The following is a 21,359-nucleotide window of genomic DNA, read 5'->3' as shown; positions in this document are numbered from 1 at the left end:
GCGAGTTCCTGCTTGCGGAAAGATCACATATACATACATACATACATGATATTGGTGTACAGTTTAGAGAGGTATTTAGCATTAGGAAATTGTCCCAACTGGCTGCTAACACTTCCTTTATTGAAGCAAAGTTGATACATGTTACAGTCTCGCTGGTTAAATTTATGGGGCTTTCCCTCTAGTTGAGTTCATATGTGGGTGAATTCTTTGTGTTTACTACCCTCATACCTTTCAAAATCGTTAATATACTTGCCAACCGCAGCCACCTAATTCTTCATGAAATGCGCATTAATATCAATATATGGTAATAGCTCGTATTCTGATTGGTTCGCTAAACAGAAGGTTCCATTTCCCACCAATCAAGATAAGATATGATGACGTAGTGTCTGGAATGTACTGCATTTGGTTGGCGCGCACGACCATCACTATTCAGTGTGTAGTTTTCCGTCGAGCAGAATAAGTGGCACCGCCTAAAATTTCGGAAGTTAGATATTTCTCGGATAAATTGCTTTGTATTTCTCCTATTTTGGCAACATTAAGTTTCTTTTTGTGGTTAAAACCTTGTAGACTTAAATTGAAGGTGAGTGTTTCCCTCAGTTCTGCTTACAGGTAAAAGTTTATTCGTTTCCTTAACGATTTTCATTCACGTGGGCCATGTTCGCGCCTAATATAGGCTAGGCTCTGTTTTGAAAATAGCACAATTGAAACCGTGTTTTGCTCATATCAATACAAATCAATGGCACTTTCATCAGTTAATGTAATTCTGTACCAAATAGATCAAAGCAGTGCTAAGAACTAGGTACATTTTTACCGAGATCCTTGTCATTCCCAATGTATTGTTTTGTAGTAAGGTGCAATGGAAAGTACAAAATGGCGTCGTCATTTACGTAAGTGCCACGTGACCTAAGTCAACGGTGCGCATGCGTTTGTAAACGGGTGCGTTCGTTTTTGGGTATTCGATAGGCTAGGAGTCCAAATAGCATTTCGGAACGGCGAACGTGCCTAGCGTACCACGCCAGATTAACAATGACAGGTTCGTGATACATGGGGGACATAAAAATAATGTTATAATTCTTAGCAGGATGAAATAACTAGAGTGCTAAGTGCATTGAAATTTCGATGACTTCTTTGATTCTGCTTGTTAACCAGAGATAGCTGTTACAATATAAATGGCCCGAACAACTATTGTGTTATACAAGTACATTATGGCATGATTAACACAGGTCAGTCTACTGTATGTTGCAATACACCCTTCACCCATTGTTTTGAGTATTGTAGTCAATGTGATGCATCCACACACCAATGAGTAGTATCCATGATTCCCATATTGCGATAAGTAATAATAGGGTTTTCAGGTGACCTCAAATGATATTTGACCTCACAAGCAATAGGATTCTTGTACTCAATATGGCAAAGCCATATACTATGTATGTAAAGTATCCAATATTTCTACCATGTAGAATACCATGTTTTAAAGGTTTTCAAGGCTTTACAAATATTTATTAAAGTACTCATTGTAGCATTGCGTGATTCACTAATTTGATGCGTTTGAACAAACGGTGCTCTTGGTGGGAAACTGGTGAATTTTAAAGAAAGATTTCTACAAGAAGAAAATGTTGAACCAGAGGACAATGTATCCAAATCTTCCACCGGTCAGACAATTCCTTAAAATAATTTAGGAGATGTTTGGCCACCTTAACTGTATATTGGTTTTCAGACCCGAAACATTTTTTCCTTCACGTTTTTGTGTTAACAAACCCAATTTTATCTACCATTGGTACATTGGTTAGTGTAAGGCACATTGAAGCCTAAGCAACTCGGCCATCCATGCTTTGGCATCAATTTTTGACCAAAATGACAAGATAGTTGTGGATTTGTTTTGAGCAGATCAACTCAAAAGGGTTCTTATGTCATCAAGTTATGAATTTTAATATCTCGAAACTCAGAAAAAGGTGGTTTCAACTTGTTAAAGTTTGTTTATTAGGCTATGGTAATTTAATGCTCTTATATCTTACTTCAGATGGGGATTTACATTGTTTAAATTGTTAGTATTAGACTCTAGTGTAGGGGTAGCATGTGCACAACCTGTTTGATCAACTTTTTTAATTGGTTGAGAAATATATGAACCCAGCATATTTATTAATGCCTTTAAAATACACTATGACTTTGTAAGCTTAAAGTGTTCTCTGTAATAAAATTTTTATTTTAGATTTTGAATGTTTTTGCAGTATTTTTTATATATGCTCCATTAAGTTTGTGAACAATCTCCGCTCAGGAAAACTTCCTGTACATAGTGCATGAAAAGATAGTAAACCATTTTACACAGTTATCTTGCATTGAGATTGGGCATACATAAAAATCTAACTAGGCGTCAGTTTATTTTTGTAAACGGTGCCTGGTCATTTCCCCAACACGGAAGTATGAGATTGATCCAAGCTTCCCTTCTTGAGATATCGTGTTTACAAGCAAGGCATTACACACATACACACACTCATCCGCGTGCATTGATTCATAGGTTACGCTTAACATCAAAATAAAAAACCTTACCTTATCAGCCTAGGTCTGTTCAATATATTGGAAATCTTATTATGTTATATCAAGTCTGGAGTGCCTGGCTATGCCTTACTCTTGCAGTGTTGAGCTAGTCGACAAATGTGTAGGCTCTCGATTTTTGCTTTGAAGTTTGTTGTTAACTTTATTCAAGAAATCTTTATAATGCATATGGCCTACCTTAATGTGTTGACATTGTTCTGTGATAGTGACTAGTGTTTCACTTTAGACCCTTCATGATTTGGTTTCTTTAATTGAAGTAGGAAAACCTAAATAACATAACTGTCCAAGTGAATGAATTTGACATTTCTCCAAACAAGTGTCAGATAGTTGACCTGGACAAAAATAAACTTGTTATCTTCCCAATGGCAAATAAGTTTGGATTTGGGGATTCAAAACCAGAAATTTGACCTTTACAGCAAAAAATTGCATTAAGTATAATTGTAGTTCACCAAAAGACACTTGAGAGTTGAGACATCAATGATGTATGTATATTCCAGAATGGTTTCAATCTAGTAGTATAACCAGTGTCCCAGGATCTGACTTAAATAGTTATATCCATTTTGTCACTGTCCAATTGAAAAAGGCGATAGTTGGATGTTAGTGGTATTTGAAAGTTGTAGAAGTGTCAAGGGTGCACAACTCCATGTTGTCACGGCAGCAGCTGCTTAATTGATATTCATTCAAGGTTAGATTTGACCAGTCCAGCAATTGAAATGTTTGAGCTTGCATCTTCTGGTCACTGATTTTAAGTTAAATATTCATTTGGTGAGCAGTGCATCAAACGAGTAGGTATGTCGTTAGTAATTACATACTGTCTATACGATACTTCGGCTGCACTTTACCAATATGGTTTTACAGTATTGCATCCAGAGAGTGGAATTTATGGTTTGGCTGGTCAAGTCTATCTGTTAATTGCTCTCCATTTATTAAGCAATAAAGTTAATGCACTACAATGCTGCATAATGGCAACACATTGTAAAGCATCTATGGATACAGATAAAGGCCGATGCTGTATTATATATGTGTGTGCGTTTGATCTAAATTTTAATGACTAATTCATGAATCCGTCTTTTCCTTTCTACTTTCAACAGAAATAATTGATGTCATGGCTCTGCAGGCTGATCTGTCAGTGAAAACTGATACTTGTATAGGTAGGTACTCCCATTTTCTTTTGTTCCATAGAATTAACTTTTACCATTCATTGAGTGTCGGTAAATGATTTCTATGTGCATTTTTCCATGATTGACATTTTTAATTGCCTTTTACTTTGTTATTAATCATTCACTTTTCTTCATGTCAAGAAGCAGCAGTCCACCGCTTTTTGCTAAATCTTTTTATGCTAATTTTGCAGTTCCCTTATCGTTCACCACAGGTCTTCAGAACTAACATAAATTTCTTTTTCACATGCCAAGACGCCTTCATAGTTTCGGACATTTATGCTATCTATTTATTTGCAAAATATGCAGATGGTCAGATGCTCGGAAAAGCTGTGGTGCAAAACTTCTGCACTCTCCCATCAAATAATCAACACAGCAGTCAGATAGTTGAGTGCTTTCCAAGTGCTGAACCGGTAAGTCTGTCTGAGTTCTTGGATGACCAGTCAGATGACGGGTATGCAACAAGTCCAGCATCATCAACATCCCCTGGTTCCATGTGGAGTGTAGAAACGACCCCTTCCACTGTAGATGAGGACACCATCAGTAGCATCACCTCCTTCTGGGATGAAATGAGTAATGACAGCACCATGTTCAAGCCATCGCTGAAGAGGTCAGCCGACAGTTCTGCGCATGGGACAGCTCGAAAATGTCTGAAGTTGGTAGAGGGTCCCCAACATGCTGAGGTCCCAAAACAAGCTGCTGATTTCTCATCTGCCCTGAAACATTCTCAACTCCTCCTGCATCTGGCAGGAACATCAACAGATGACCCAATCATCTCTTTGCAAGAATCCAGCAAGTGTCCAGTTCAAAGTAATATTAAAAGGTACAGTGACTTTTAACAAGTTGGGCAGCTTGACGTTGCACCCTTTCATGTTTACCACCAGCATCTCTGTGTGTGTGAGAAGTGTCTATCATTCATATATTCACTTCCTCCCTTTTTGTCTTCAATTTCTAGCTCAAAGACATCATGCAGAAAGGTAACACGACCAAAGTCGAGAAAGTTACCAGGATTATCAGTGCCTTGCCCTCCATCTCAAGATGGCATTGAGCTGACAATTGTTGATCAGCCAGAGCGCCACCACCGAGCCAGGTACCTGGTGGAAGGCAGCAGAGGTTGTGTGAAGAATGAGGCCAAGGTGGGGTTTCCAACTGTTCAGGTGAGGAAGGAGAAAGTGATACATGTGTTTTAAAAATTCAAAGTCACTACATTTCAACACTAAACTGCATAATTCACTCTAATATACTGTTTGCTGGTTTAATTATAGTGATGTTTGTAAGCTTAGTTTGTCACATACTACAAAGTTGAGTATTCTGTTCACAGAAAGTGCTTGGAATCTTTGTATTTGTGTAGCAATTTGGCCATTACTTTGGTACATTATGCTATATTCAAAATCAGATCGTATCTTCTATGAATCTAACATCTTGGGATATGCTACTTTATATGTATAAGTGAGGAAATGCCATATTGACAATTGCAATTGGCTGCATATCCATGGGTTGTTCTAGTCGAATGTCAATGCATCGTTTTATATTTCCGTTGGTAAATAACAGAAATATTTCTATCTTCAGTTAAAAGGGTGGAACCAGGCTGCTGAGTTGATGGTTTTCATCGTTACTGACCAAGGTAAAGTGCGTCCTCATGGATACTACCAGGCATGCAAAGTGACAGGCCAAAATGCAACACCATGTTCTGAAGTAGACATGGAAGGCACCAAAGTGATTAGAATACCATGGCAACCACAAGAACATGGTGGAGTTATGGAAATGAGGTGAGTCAGAACCATCCCAGAGTAGTCTTGTCTTTCTGTTTGAATTACTTTTGCTTGTCTTATTGGATCGCTCAGATTGTGATATCATCTTCCATTTCTTTTTAAAAAAAATGGGTCTTCACTTTTAACATTTACTCTCCATTGCAGAATTGACTGTGTGGGAATCTTGAAGTTAAGAAATGCTGATGTGGAACACAATGGTGGACTTTACAGGTCTAAAAAGAAGAGCACAAGTGTGAGGATGGCATTTAGAGTTCTTTTACCTGGGAGTAAAGGAGTTACAGCCATTCAAACTATATCCTCGCTTGTTTGTTGTAGTAAGTACAGGGCTTAAAATTCCTCCTTTCCATTGCCTAATGGAAGATCATAGCAGTTACCTTGTATTTATTTTGTCTTATTTATGAGTAAAGGCATGTGATTAAAAGCTTCCATGAACGTAGTTATAGCTTCTCCATTCGAAGTATGACTAGTCAAGTGTAAAAAGTAATACCAAAGTTCTGTGTGTTTTGTTGTATTTCATAGTGCCAACATAAGATAGTCATCAGAACCTCAATGCAGTTATACATACTATTTTAGTGAAACAGTTATCCAAGAATTCTTATGAACATCTGTAAACTTTATTTTATTGAATATAATGCATAGTTATTGTCAATTACATTTGCAGCACAACCTCTTGGTCATCCTGAAATCATTAAAAGGAGCCTAACGGAGTGTTCAGCCGCAGGTGGACAAGAGTTGTTCATCATTGGGAAGAACTTCATCAATAAAAACTGTGAAGTGAAATTGTTGGAATTATCTGGTGCTGGCAAGTCCACCTGGGTTGGATCTTGCAAAATCGACAAGAGTTTATTTCACAATGTAAGTTTTGCCAGGTAATTCAGACTGCCAGAGAGAATGTGTTTGAGAATTTTTCCAGGGAAATTGAGTTTTGTATAAGTTGTTACTACTTCAAGCACATTGGGTTTGAGAACTGATTTAGAGTAATATGTATGTAGTTCATATATATAAGTAGTCTAAGGTTATCAGAATTTATAACCATCTTCATGTCAAATTTTTGTAATGTGCATAATGATTTTTTTTTTCCTTTGCAGACTCACATATTATGTACCATACCGCCATATAAGGTGATGGACATACAAAGACCGGTGGAGGTCTACCTGGTTGTCTCCTGTGGGGGAGGTAAATCAAGTGAGCTTATGGCTCACCCTATTACCTATATTCCAATACCAGGTATGTTGCTTTTTGCCATGCTGACTTGCACATATCTAACACCTTACAAAAATGTTAGCCGTGCTTGAAGTTCCAGTCAGCCTGATTTTCTGCTCCTATTATTGGTAATTGCTGCCAAGTGTGAATAGTTTGTCAAGTAAAACCTAAAAATTAAAAATCAATCATTCCCTGACTGGAGTTTCATGGATTTGCAGCTGAGTTTTAGTTATATCGATATCCCTTGAAAATTGTGACAGACCATTATGTGCAGTAGACAGCCTTGCGTGACAAAAGCCAGCAGAAAATAGTACAAATTTTGTCTTCTTGATTTTCCTTTGATCTCTGGCTTCTGGCTGTCTTGTCACGTTACACAATGATGCAAGTTACCTTGCCAAGCAGCACAAAGTAGACCCTCATACCATGGAACCTGTTATCATAACATAACTTGTGTGATCTTAGTCTTGCATATTCTCTAAAACATTTTAATGTCAACAACCAACAAAAGTTATACTGAGGTGTTTGATCGTGAAAAGTGGTTGCCCCCAAAGTCTCTTCTACTTTGGGGAGTGTTCAAGTGAAGAGAGTTGCTTGTTTTAAACATTCTCCAGATGCCATTGTAAAGTACAAGTTCCCTGGCAGAACGGGCTACCTTTTCTGTTCATCGTCCTTATAAAATCATTTCCAAAATGCTCCTTGATGGAAGCAGAACATGTCTTTACCACGCTACGAATTGATTAACCTTGAATAGTGATTTGGTAGCTCTTTGTCTTCCAGGGATCTCAAAACGTTTGTCACATTGAAATTGCATCACAATGGCAGCTGGAGAGTGAAATGAATGGAAAATGAATATCAGTTGCAGCTGTTTTAAACATTTTACCTAGCTGTTGCATGTGTGTGCAAGAAATCAAATTCTTGTTGAAAAGGAATGAATAGGCAACAGTCCGGTAGAAATAGCTGCATAGTTCCATTATCTGTGCTGGTATGAGTTGCCGATCTCTGTGCTGTACCACAAAACCAACCCAACCTTGACTATAATCTCTGCAAATCCAGTACGGTAGCATTTTTCACCGTTTGATAAATGTTGTGATTTTCTTCAGTATTGCACTTTTTCGTTTTTTCATTGTATTTGTACTTTATATGTAACTGGGTATATTAATTAAAGATAAAAACTGAATGGGTAGTGGGTGAAGGCGAGAGATTTGATTGAAAATGTGTTGGGGTGGTGGGAGGGGAATTGGGTAGGGAATTTGGGTAGGGAATTTGTATGGGTAGGGAATTTGGGTAGGGAATGGGTAGGGAATTTGTATACAGAAAAATGTTGCATAAAAAGGAAGGGAAATTAAAATATATTGAATACTTGCTAATTATTGTGAGAATTCAAGTTACATATCAAAGAAGTTTTCTTTAGAGGGAGGAATTCTTGTCATCTCTATTAAAAATTTGGATGGGGTGGTTCTGATTGACAATGGGATTGAATGCAACATCTGAATAAATTGTGGGAATGGTAGTGGGCAATGAATGTTATAACCTGAACTCTGCTCTTCCCCCTTTAGTGCCTTTTGGATAGTGCACGCAGTGTATTTTGTTCGTGTAGCAATCGGCTGTGACGTATCAGGAAGAGTCCAAATCGGGCTCTCCCCCGAACTTCAGCCAACGGAGATACCACAGAAATGAACAGTAACGGCAAAATGTTCTTTGCTATTTTCAGTAATGGTCTAAGAAGGCATTGTCGCCATATGTTTTTCCCAAATTCCAAAGATAGCGTTTGCTTGGTTTCTTTTGTAAAGTCAAATAAAAGGTTTCTTTGTGTGAGAAACCTCTTGTTTGGTTTGGTTTTTTCACAGGTCTAATTCTCTCATTAACTTTCCCCCATCATTGAAACTGTTCACTCACAGATATACCACTCAAGCAAACGCTGTTTTTATTTAGGATTTTGGTTTTCATTTTCTTTTGTTGATGAAATCTGTATGTTATCGTGTAAGATCAGACAAATGTGAAGTCATGTGGTGTGACAGCAATTTCATTGCCTCTGAGAGTTCATTTGCCTTTGGATTTCCAAAAAAAACATCTTAATTTTCATAAACGTATGTTGTCACATCTCATGACCTCAAATTTGGAACTGATTCGACATATGAATTGGACTGCTCATTTTACACTTTTCAGGTACATAGACGGTTCATCACCATGCAGTGGAGACTCTTTTTTTCCCCCCTCTCCATTCTTAAGGTACAAGATGTTGCCTCTGAAGAGTCCCCATTTCTTTCTCTTTCTACTTGACATGAAGCAGTTATCAGATTTGGTTTCAATGGGTGTCACATTATGTTGCTGAAAATTTTAACCACACTGAGGATTCCTTTAGAATAATAATTTTAAGTTAGGATTATACTAAGCTAGGCAAGGAATTCTAGTTGTGGATAATTGGGAAGATTTTCAGCTTCAATTTTGCATTTTTGCTCTTTCTGTCTACCTAGGGTTAACCCTTAAGTTTACAACTACTGTAAGATATCCTTTCATTTGGGTGCAAGAGGAACCTGCAAGTTTGCCAAATGTAATAAGTTTTGTGGATTGTTTGCATTGTGTCATTGACCCTTTATTGGAAGTCAAGCACCCAAATGATTGGACTCATTGTAATGGGTAATAATATGGTTTAACAATGACTTAGTTGGATGTAGAAGTCTTCTGTAAGACATTGAAATTTTCCATTTGGAAACTATGTGAAGACTTTGATTTCAACTAACGACATTGTTTAAGGTAAATTTAAGCTGAAATGTATTACATTGAAAGAGCAACAATGCAAATAATCAAAAGTTGTATAAGCACGAAACTGTACTTTCGCTCAAAATAGTCACACAATCAAATTCGTCTGCCAGCTGCTTCACAAACAGGACAAAGACACTTTCTTTCTTCTCTATCTCCCCTTTGCCCTCGTCTGCCTGCAGTTGTTTCCTTCCATGTTGGCTTAAGATGTGAATATTAATTGTGTTCTTTCCCACCTACTTTCAGAACCAAAGACAGAAATAGAACCTGTGCAAGAGCCTGTACCAGATTTGAGTAATGCAGCAGGTATGTAATACGTTTGTGAAAGTGTAGACTTTAAAAAAAACCTGATAACATAGAAAAGGTGTTTATTTGGAATTATTACTTTCAGTATGATTTTTGCCTTTATTCACTGCATCATCGTGATGAACAACTAGCAGATGCCTTAAAAAGTTTTAAAAAGTATTTGAATAATCAAGTGCTTTGTACAGACCTCGAATACAAACTGTTAACAATCGTCGAAAAAGGAAAATCTCCATGCACTAACATTGTCAGAAGTCAGTATTATCCTTTGAATGGAAGAAAAGCTCTACCTCATAAGATGCATACTGCTTCCTACATTTCAAAGTACCCCATTTTATTCTCAAAGCTTGGTGTAGAAAATTATTGTGCAAGTTTCTCTTTCACAGTACTGCAACTTCTTGCTTCAAGACTTTCTTGCACAAAAGATTCCAGTCCACCTATTTTGAAGCTCAGTGATCAAATTCCATTGATTTCCATGGGACAGCCACTTGATCTGAAGAGAAATTCAGTGGATCTTGTGAACCAGCAAACGCAGATGCTGCAACAACAAATCATCCAGCAAACTCAAAAACAGAGCTTCGAGGACTTGATGAAAGTAGCAGCTGGACTGATGACCAAAAGTGATATTGTGCCAGATGTTGAGCCCATGCAAGTCGTGTCTCCTGCCATAGGTAAGCAAGTGTTAGCATTTGGTTAGCCACCGGTGTGAAAGTCCTCTCGAAGAGGTTTTAGTCAAATCATCATTAGGTCTAGGTGCTAATTGATCTTTTCCCCGCATATTTACAGACCTGAACGCTTCTTTACCACCATCAACGGCTTTGTTGTCATCAGTGCCTGTTGTGCATCAGCAGAAGCCAACGCAGAATCTTCTTCAAGGTCTGTCTGACTTACTTGTAACAAGTTCCTCACCCAATGTCCTGTCAGCCCCAGCAAGTAACGTGCTGTCAGCGCAACCTGGCTTCATCAATTTGACTGAACCCACCCTGTTCAGTTCAACTGTTGCTGATAACATCAAGCCTGCAGCTTCAACCCTGTCAACTTCAGCACCATCAGTGATCAACTCTAGTTTGGTGGACATATTTGGCTCAGCTTCCAATTTCACCCTTAACAACCCAACAATGATTAGCGATGTAAAGCCTGAGAACTCTGCTGGCCTACTCACTGGAGCGGCCTTAGAAGATGGTACAGTATAGAACCTTTAAGCTAGCTTCTAGCGTTATCCGCTCTGCTTTCTTCTGTACTCCACTTTGTTTTGCAGTTGAGACAGCCTGCTTTGGCCTCGAGTAGCCATTATTTAATCTTTTATTTTTCTCTCAAGCAGGTTTGTATATAATTTACCAAGCTGTCTCGATATGCTCTCTTCATTATGGACATGTAAAATTGTAAATGCATAATTTGCTTAATATTTAAGGTTATACAAGCCAAAATATATTTGGATTTGTTGTTTAATGGTTGTGCGTCCAAATACAGTTTTTCCATGTTTTCTAACATATCTCCTTCATTTTTATTTTATTTTCTACAGTTTTAGACTTTATGAGGGCTCTGCAACAAAAACCAACTTCCATTCTGATGTAGCTTTACCGAATAGGGGGCAGACCATGGTACCATGACCAATCCACACACAAACCAAACTAATATGCGTAATGCACCTTGTGAAGTCCTTATTTATTCATATTGTTTTATAGTGAAACAAATGATAACCATCCTTGTACATTTTTCAAGAGCCAAATGCATTTCCATTTTTTTTTTTTTTTTTTTGGCCAGGAGTAAACATGGTTGCTATGTGAATATTGTACAAAACTGTATATAGTGTAGATGATGTTTTGTATATAGTAATATAAATTTATATATGAACAGGAGATTTCTATTTGCAAAGAGGTACTTTTATTTTGCTGTATTCTGTTTTATGTCTGCTATCCAATGCACAGGTCTCTGTATTCTCAGCCCAATAAAAAACAATGTAGACTAAACTGAGTAGGGATCCTGGTAAAACTATTGCACAATTGTCTTTGTACGGGAAAAATAGGTTAAATTTGTGTAACTAGTCTAGTCTCATTCCAACACAAAACAAGATGTTTGTTCCGTCCAAAAAGGATCAATGTTGCCAAGTTGCTATGCATTGTTTTTGATAATGGTTTTGTAGGAAAGACCTAGAATAATTTAAATGTGTGACAAAAGTTCCTATCAGTCCCACAGTTGTTTGTTGTGATTTCTTATTCCAAAGAGTTTATAACTGTCTTTTCTTCTTTCTTATGAATCTTGAAAATAAAAAGTATCCCAGGTCATAATTGCCAGTTAAGTAGTAAGTTGGGTGTCCTTGAAGTTGTGATGGATATCCCCTGTAGAGAATTTTCTCTTGTTGCTTCACTCTCACAAAGGTAGTTGCATCGATCAGTTGGATGCATTTCTATAATTACGTAAGCAAAGTTCAGTTCCTCGCAGGGTACACCTAGATATGGAATTAACATGTCGATTAGTAATTAGCATCAACAGTTCGTGACAAGGACAATCAACCCCTGTAATGTTAAAAGAAAATGAACAGTCTTTAAGTTTTCATTTGACAATTGCATCTCGCTTCTGCCAAAATTACTAAATGTGCTAAAAATGTAACATTTACTCAAAAGGACATTCAGTGTTTGAAAGAGGAAACTTGATCATATGTAGGGAACCTGCAAGTCATCCTGCTATCTTAACTGAATGTTATCTGGTAACTTAAGGGTGCTATAGTGGGTTTATCTGCTATTTTCCACAATTTGAGTCTATCCTTACTTTGTTTACTGTTTGAGTACTAAGGAGTATTACAAGGAATACTCTGCTACCAAAGCTCATCATTTATTGTGTATGGTGTTGTTTAACTTTTGTAAGTACTTTCTGATTATGTGAAAGCATACTGTTTTGAAGAAAAGAAGTTTTGTATTCGGATATTAGCTTATCCAAGGGATAAACCATTTTAATTTTGAGGTTGGATTAGTTGTTTGCAAATGGCTTAATTAAGTTAAAAGGTCTTCATTGGTTTTTCCATTGTTTTCTTATCTAAGTTATACTAATTGCAGGCGTTATGGTTTACTTTAAGTGAAAGTATTTACAACTCAGAATCAATGAGGAAGGAAAGAAATGAAAAATTCAAATTAAATACCAGATATATTTTGTCTTATTTCGTCTCTTTCAATCCTAGTAATTGCCTTTTTGGAAATAGTTCAACATTGAACATCTTGAGGATATAAAATGTCGGTGGCTAAACAAGACAGTACCAGTCTTGGAAATTGAAAAAGGAAAGTTGTTTACACCAACTGTCAAATAGCATTTTACAGTCTTCTTATTAAAATATTAAACTTCTCAGCATCTGGGAATAATTTGTCTGGTCACAACATTCAGGGTAATACTTCGGTCAATTCAGGGATTGTTTATGCTTGTGATGTGACTTCCATTTATCGTTGAAAGGCATCAACCCTCCTTCCCATTGCCCTACACCCCCAAAAAAGTAAAAATGCATTTATAAACCTTGTGTGATCAGGTGGATTACCTTAAACAAAACTAAACAAACTGGCAAAAGAAAAATGGTATATCATTTAACCGGGTAAGGCTAATTTACACTACAGAGGCATATGGTGGATTCAGATGGGGAGAGAGCAGTGCAAAAGGACTCCCTATGTTGGTCGTCGTCTTCAGTGGTATTATGTTATTAAACATAATGACTTTATCAAATTTAAATGTAATTCCCCTGATATGAACAAACTCTCCCCCCCCCCCATTTAAGCGCGGATCCATGGTTTTCTGGGCATGTACATATCCCCCTCCTGTAAACCCAAACAAGAATTTAAAAAGAGTTATTGGCACAACCTGTCGATTAATTATAATTATAAATCTACCTTAAAGTTAGTCTAAATATGCCTCGGAATTCACCTTTTCTAATAGCTCAAATTATTCCCCTCGTGGGGGGGGGGGGCACCATGCATGGTAGTCGGCTTCGTCGATCTAAGGGCAAGCATATGGAATATAGCCCACGGGTGTCATAAAAAGCCAGACGCTTTAATTGGACTCAAATGATCTTAAAATGGGCTCAATCCCCCTCACACCGCAATGGATGGCAACGTGCCTTATCTAAGGAGTTGACTTCGATGAACTGTATCAGTGTTAGACTACCGCTAAATTATTATGGGGCACTGACGTGAACAAGATTTGGCGGTGTTTTTTTTGGTGGGGGGGGGGGGCAGGTGTAAAAATCCTGACTGAAGTCGCGACACGAACTGTTTTCGAAGGGCACCCTAGCCTCGGAGAAATGCCATGATTCCAATTCAAGTTCAACCCGCCCCTCCCACCCAAACCCTCATTTGCATTATTACATGGGAGATCCCTGTAGTCAAATGTCAGGGATACCCCCCCCCCCCATCTACGCCAATGAATATGGGTTAAAATGCAGACAAAACCTTGCGTTTAGAGCTAGTGATAGACCTAACTCATAATTTAATATCCATGAGAATGCATGGGCCATTTAACGTCAAAATTTTCTATTTTATCTAGGGGTTAACCTAGACCAACCCCACCACGTAGCATTCAGTCGCCTCTAGCCCTTTCTCAAAAGTTTAGCCCTACCTAAACGGGTCCGGTTGGTTTGAACCCCTCCCTCATCTCGCCCTGCAGTTGGAGATATAAGGAGGTATATTCTGTGCTATATACCCATAGAAATTTCAGACGCCACATTTGAGTTTCACGTACAAGAATTGTATGTGAGCGCCACCTCTCATACACGATCTCGCGTGTGTTCTGCGAATGGGTGCCTAACAGCCAGATGTTATACTTTCGGTGTCTCTTTCTAGTACACTTTTATCATGAGCAAAAGACGAGCGTTTCATCCCATTGGTGGTTGACAATTGTCGCGTCACAGTGTGATTTAAAGTTGCTGGGCAAACTATAAAAGTACGCCAAAAATTTATTTACGAAATGGAACCTCCGAACATCCCCATGCCGCCGCAATTCCAGTTTTTTTTTTGCCTAGTTTCATGTTTTCTAACAAAAAGACGATTTTTTTTTATTGCATTACAATTATTGTATTTAGAAAGGGGCACTTTTCAATCCCAAACATGGAAAAGGGTAGCTTTAAGTTGTTATTGTCGATAGGGGCAGTTTCAATATGAAAAGGGGACATGTGCCTTCTGTGCCCCACCTTCCACGCCCTTTATATGCCAATAAACTGCAAGGAAATGTAAAGTATAATCTATGTTATGAATCTTGCACTCGGATTACAACCGAGTTGATGGTTTCTATACTGCACTGGTTTATTGTATACGACCCCTGTTTCAAATGATGATGTTGACAGAGAACGTAGTTAGAAGAAGTATGACGCTAACTTGAACATCGTTTTTAGAAAACTCGAGAAGTAAGAAATTCATGTGCACATAGGCAGGGGCGTCGAGCGAAAATATATTTTGGATGCCCCGTGAGCAGGTGATGACTATCTATATGCGGAGCGCCACCACAGGTTGGCACGCAGCGTACAAGAAAATTTTTCGTCTGGCAGACCCCTCAGATTGCAGGAAACGGCACTTTTTTATTTTGGTAAATATTCTCGAAGGAAGTGATCGCCATTTTTTCCTCAGTTTACCAATTCCTCGTCTCCCAGAAGCGCCCAAAATTTAAGAAATCGAAACATTTTTGTGTTGGCTGATCCATGATCGCCGCCCATGCCCGTGAGAAGTGCTGACTAGGTGAAGAAAAAGCTATGCCGTTTGAAAACATGGGCAGAAAAAGCGAAAGTAACGAAATCTAAGGCAAAACGTGCGATATCGAAGTGACTATTTTCCAGGTTAATTATGACTGTATTTGAAATGATTATTATTATTCATTTTTTCTTTCGAAACTACCTATCAGATCATGAGGAAAATTCATCCTGGTGGACCTTCTAGCGAACTGATTGCATTACTTAAGAAGAAGTTCACATGGAGTCCCATAATCTCTGTTCACTACATTTATCTTAACTCTCCCGAACTTTGTTACAGGCTTAGAAAACAATTTTAAAAAATTCCATTTTTTCATGGAAAATTGACTGACTTTGGCAAAGGTACGGGTTGCACTTACTCTGGGACTACGTATATATAATATTGTTCAACGATGGCAGCGTTGATGGCACATTTGGTTCATTAGTTATCAACCAGTAATTATTTAACTGTTTCGATTGACTGAATGTCAACAATTACCGGTAACAGCCATTGACCAAGCAGTCAACAGAAGCAACAGAAGCCCCATTTCTCGTAGGCCCTACAAGAAATTCAGTTGCTGACACTGTTCTCATTCAACGTCGCTGTGTTAGGTTCCAAAATGAGTCAATGGCAGTCTGCTTGCACGCTTCCGCGCGGTCGGGGTGCGTGGCCAGCCCCATCAGGTCACTCAGGCGTGCTTGGGACATGCTCGTCCGCAACGAATTCTTCACAAACTTTAACGCCGAAAAGCTGCGCTCGCATGAGCAGGAAGTGACTGGCAGGGTGAGAATTAGCTGGTAGGCACGAGCGACGTTTGGATATGTGTCGAACATCCCCTTCTCCAACATGTCTTTGTGTCGTCTGTGATGTGTGTGGAAAGTCCGCAACGACCATCAAAGAGCAATTGACTATTTAGTCTACTTTTCGATTTCGAAAACACTTTTTTTTTTAAATTTTGACAAAATTTTATGACACCTTTGACAAAATTTTGGGGGTCTGTGCCCCCCGGGCCCCAATGGGCACGACGCCACTGCACATAGGTAAACTACAGCTTCAAATGAATTACCTTTTAAGAAAAGTCACCCAGGAAGGAACCTGGGCACGAAAAACCAAACTACTAAACCAGGGGCGTATCCAGGATTTTTCAATAGGGGGGGGGGGTCGTCAGGCATGAATGATCGCCGTCCTGGGGGATGGGTCTAAGGGGAGGGGTGTACATTTTTTGTTTTCGAGTGTCATATGTATGGGCGGCGATCCGTACTTCCGAGTGGGGGGGGGGGGGATATGACCTTGTTGACTATCTAAGCGTAGCGCCACCATGGGTTGGCGCAAAGCGTACAAGAAAATTTTGGAATTAACAAACCCTCTAGATGGCCGGAAACGGCACTTCCCGAGGTTTCCAAGCGGCATATACCCAACTTTAAAATAGGGATGTCATGTCCGAAATATCTCATAATCAGGATCCAAAATACTTTTTTTTTAATTTCGGGTGTTATTTTGGGAAAATTGCCCCTGTCAATCTTGTTTCAGGCGCAACGTTAGAATGTTCGAGAGCTCTTTTATATTATTCGATGAAGAAAATGGCCTCATGCAGGCTATTATAGGCCTATACACATGCAATACACAATTACACATAGTTACATTCCTAGGTACCGATTGCTAGGGCATCCAGGTGAAACGTGTATTAAGCATTACCCTGGTTACATGAGATTCTCAGCTGTTCGAGGGAACATGTACGTGTGTAGGCCTACTATAGGGCCTATATGAATACTATGAGGGTGCATATATGTACTATATCAATACCGTGGGCGCAATAATACATTTTGTTGTTATAGGGCCAATGAAGCCTACAGTCAACTATTTTAGCTTTATAAAGACGGTTTATTTGAAAAGATCGCACTGCGTTTATGGTAGGCGAGAAATGAAGCTAAAAAAACGCAGTATACATTAACGAAGATGCATAAATGTAGGCATGAAAACATTCTTATCCCTGGCATTTGGTGGGGGGGGGGGAATATGGTGCATTACATCCCCTCCACCCATTTTCATGGGGGGATATATCCCCCCTCCACCCAGGATCGCCGCCCATGGCCATATGTGATCCATTTTTCGACCTTAATAATAAGCAACATTTCCAGTAAATATGGACACAAAATGCACAATTTAGTATGGCTGGCATGTCACTTAGTGTTTATAGTGATAATACAAACACAATTACCATCTATGTTTCTAAAACTATTATGCCGCCGAACTTCGCCAGAACCTTTTTTTGGCAAACAAAAAATAAAGCATACGGGAGGGGGGGGGGGGGTTGAGCGATCACCGACATCTCACATAAAGGTCGTCATCAATTTTTTTGAAATTTTTTTTTGCTAAACTTTTTTTTTGTGACGGCCAATAGGGGGGCGCGCGCCTGTTGCGCCCCCCTGGATACGCCCCTGACTAAACGACGGATCCGCTCTCAACTCCAGTCCCCTTGCATCAAGACTGTGACTACATGTGATTCATCGTCAGCCTGTGTGTGTATCACGATTTCCCCAGAAGGGGAACATAATGCTACCCTTGATATTAGCCAAAAGGCCGAGAAGCGAGAAGAAATTAATTACACGCCTACTTTAAACTTTTATAACTGTCGGAAAGTCTCATGTTCAGTTGAGCATATAGCCTATATTTTAAAACTATCCTGCTCATTTGTTTCTTGATGGTTCACTGACTCAAAATCGTAACGGGGCTGTTTCTAAAGATGTTAAATAGACATAATTAACTTGCTCGTAAAAAACCTGCCGGCAAAAAAATCATAACTTCGCCCTGCATAATGATATAATGAAATTATTTGACTTAAAGATAACCGAATATTCTAGCAACTATTATAAGTAATCGAATCTACCTTCGTCGTATATATCCCATTCAGCTCTGATTCTTATGTGCAAAAATGGTGTGGATATAGTCTGTGCATCTTCATAGAAATAGATGGTCTAGTACTGCCTAAGTTTCATATATTATTTTATTTTTCTCAAAAATAAGATATTTGTTAAGAATCTTTTTACATCTAATGTAGAATTCATGTAACCAGCAGGCGCGGCGGAACGGAAAAATTATTGGGGGGGCTAATGTGTGGAGACTATCTACGCGGAGCGCCACCATCGGTTGGCGCGGAGCGTACAAGAAAATTTTGGGTTATTTCAAACCCCCAGATGGCCGGAAACGGCACTTCCCGTGTGTTTTATGCTGCGAATACCTAGCCCTAAAATATGGGTGTCAAGTCTGCAATTTCTCAGATTGCACGTAAAAGTCTGTAAAAACATTGTAATTTGCAGGGGCGGATCCAGGGGGGGCCCGGGCCCCCCCTTTTTGAAAATCCTGATTTTTTTTTTTTTACCGCGTTCGAGGGAAAGTGCCCCATGCGTGATCAGTGGCGTAGCTACGGGGGGCCTGAAATTGCAGACATGAGATCCATATTTTCAGGCTAGGTACATGCTGCTTAGAATACTCGGGAAGTGCCGTTTCCGGCCATCTGGGGGGTTTGTAAAGCCAAAAATTTTCTTGTACGCTCCGCGCCAACCGATGATGGCGCTCCGCTTAGATAGTCTTACGTTCAGGCGCGGCTGGACCAGTCAGACCCCCCCCCCTGTCACAAATCCTGCATCCGCCCCTGATATGTCATTGAATATTCCACAAAACAACTTTTTATGTCCACGAAACTGTCGAAACATGATTTTCACTACTGGTAGAGATATAAAATATTGGGAATTCTGAATTTCCTGCAAACATGCGGCTGTGCCTGTTCAATACTCACTACTGTATCGCCTTAAAATATGATGAATGGAAATAGTTTCTCCAGGACCGTATCGTATCGTGGGTATCGAGTGCGTCTGATATACGAACGTACGTAGTACGTACGTACGTACGTCTATGATGATATGCACTGTACTGTACTGATAAAAACATAGGTGAATTTCACTCCATGGGAGTGATCACTGAGCACATTCCGGTATAAGAGTGAATTTCCACTCCATTGGAGTAAATCTTAACTTCTAATAGAGTTATATTCACTCATATTAGGAGTGAGGGTTAACTCCAATAGAGTTAAATTTTACTCTTAATTTGAAGTGCGCCGAGTGATCACTCCAATGGAATGAAATCCACTCATTTGTTTTTAGAGTGTTGCTAGATATATGAAGAAGAAATTTACATACCAATACATGTTATCGGTCATCGATTGGCACAAAAAGCCAGATTCTGATGACAGCTGCCTCAAGAAACCCAATAAATGGCCTAATAAGCACCGAGCCATCAATGTGGACCATTACCGAAACATCGATGCGTGTTAGTCTTCCACCCCCTTCCTCTAATGCTATTTAAGTCCACATGTGGGCATATCCTGCAAATCTACCGGTAGCCCACAGGGGTTTGAGTTGGGAGAAAGGCCTTGACAGCTTGAAACGAGAAATGATGCCAACTTCCCTCAAGTTAAAAGTCTGGCTGAGTTGGCAAGGCCAGTCAGCATGAAAGAGAAAAAACTTTTTTGCATTTCTGTCACCAAAGTTGCACATCTTTTTGGTTGCTATTTTGCCTCACAGGTGCCATCTCCTGCGATCTGGGGGGTGCTGAAATCTCAAATTTTCTCTGTACGCTCCGCGCCAACCAAGGTGGCGCTCCGCTTAGATAGTAAACTCCGCCCCCCCCCCACAAGAAAGAACAGCCCCCCATGGCCCCCCACTCAAAAAATCCTAGCTACGCCACTGTGCGTGTGTTTTTTTGTAAAATAAATTTGCAAAAAGAGTACACCATCATTCTGATAAAGTGAAGGTGAGAGTGGCACTCTGACTGCATCAATAGTCTCCATCTGGAAGGGGACATCCAAGATGAAATGGCCTGGAGTAGCCTGGTAAAAAGTAGTTTGCATCACCACCTACTCCCCAAAGACGTAAATCCCAGCTCATTGCTCGAAATTGCAAATATATGCCCGGCAAACCATGAATACATGATTTATTGGAAATAAATTTTACTCCAAACTTTCACGAAAAGTAGCACCAGCTTGCACCGAGGACCTCCATATTTTGTGAAATTTTTCCAAAGGGGAGTGGGGCCTTAGACCCCTCCCCCAGGACGACGATTAGGCATTTCCCATCTGGGCCCCCCCTTCGGCGAAATCCTGGATCCGCCACTGATTTGTATATTCGATGGTGTTTTAAGAGAGTAGCTATTATACTCGTAGTGTACTCGCAAAGACGTTTTTGAGTGTAGTAAGGGCAGTGGCGGAGCTAGGGGTATTGATCGGGGGGGGGGCAAGAATGGTCTGTAGGGGCGCTTTCGACACTATCTAAGCGGAGCGCCACCACAGGTTGGCGCGGAGCGTACAGAAAAATTTGGAGTAAAGATACTCCCTAGATTGCAGGAAATGACCCTTTCCGGGCCTTGCTAATTTGCAGATAAACGGAGAATAAATAGGTGTCGTCGCCATTTTGTCGGAAAATTACACCAACAGAATATGACAAATGTCAATAGGTATATGAGAGCGCAATAAAATAGTCAATAATAGCGAATAAGTAAAAAGTATATTGAAAAGCCGAAAAGGGCGCCAGCAGTCCATTTGAGTCTGTCGGGGGGGGGGGCATCCGCCCCCTGACTGTATATATGGACGCTCCGCCACTAAGTAAGGGGATGTTGGAGAACTGGCTGAAATGAGGCAAGTCATTGGCCTAAGACGAAGTTGTGTTACGCTTACTGGTACTCACACTCACTGCTTCCACTTTTCACGGGGCGTGAAGACGCGGTTGGGGTGACAATGTGGTCTATAGCCAGGGGACGGGCCGAGGGTCCCCCAGCAATTACTAAAATTATTACACCTATATAGTATACGTGTGCATCGGACAGATCGACAAGTATGCATTGAAAAATGGGCAGATGCACGT

The 21,359-nt window shown here is 39.7% G+C and overlaps 1 protein-coding gene across 2 annotated transcripts; it reads left to right on the top strand.

The window, feature by feature from the left end:
• Positions 1-421: 421 nt before the first annotated feature.
• Positions 422-12,888, top strand: LOC139965735 (nuclear factor of activated T-cells, cytoplasmic 4-like). 2 transcript variants are annotated; one of them, XM_071968401.1, is made up of 12 exons: positions 422-580; positions 3,645-3,704; positions 4,020-4,533; positions 4,666-4,867; positions 5,280-5,479; positions 5,627-5,796; positions 6,144-6,337; positions 6,571-6,709; positions 9,692-9,751; positions 10,135-10,419; positions 10,535-10,930; positions 11,271-12,888. In XM_071968401.1, exons 2-12 carry the CDS (start codon positions 3,659-3,661, stop codon positions 11,321-11,323), a joined length of 2,259 nt encoding a protein of 752 aa, XP_071824502.1. In that variant the 5' UTR covers positions 422-580; positions 3,645-3,658; the 3' UTR covers positions 11,324-12,888. The 2 variants fall into 2 exon arrangements, with proteins under 2 accessions (XP_071824502.1, XP_071824503.1); XM_071968402.1 differs by lacking the exon at positions 10,535-10,930 and having other exon boundaries at positions 423-580.
• The last annotated feature ends 8,471 nt before the right edge of the window (positions 12,889-21,359 follow it).

This window comes from Apostichopus japonicus, chromosome 3, assembly GCF_037975245.1.
Source record: "Apostichopus japonicus isolate 1M-3 chromosome 3, ASM3797524v1, whole genome shotgun sequence".
Taxonomy (NCBI): domain Eukaryota; kingdom Metazoa; phylum Echinodermata; class Holothuroidea; order Aspidochirotida; family Stichopodidae; genus Apostichopus; species Apostichopus japonicus.
Note: the sequence above shows the minus strand (reverse complement) of the source record. Positions and strands in the feature narration are given on the sequence as shown.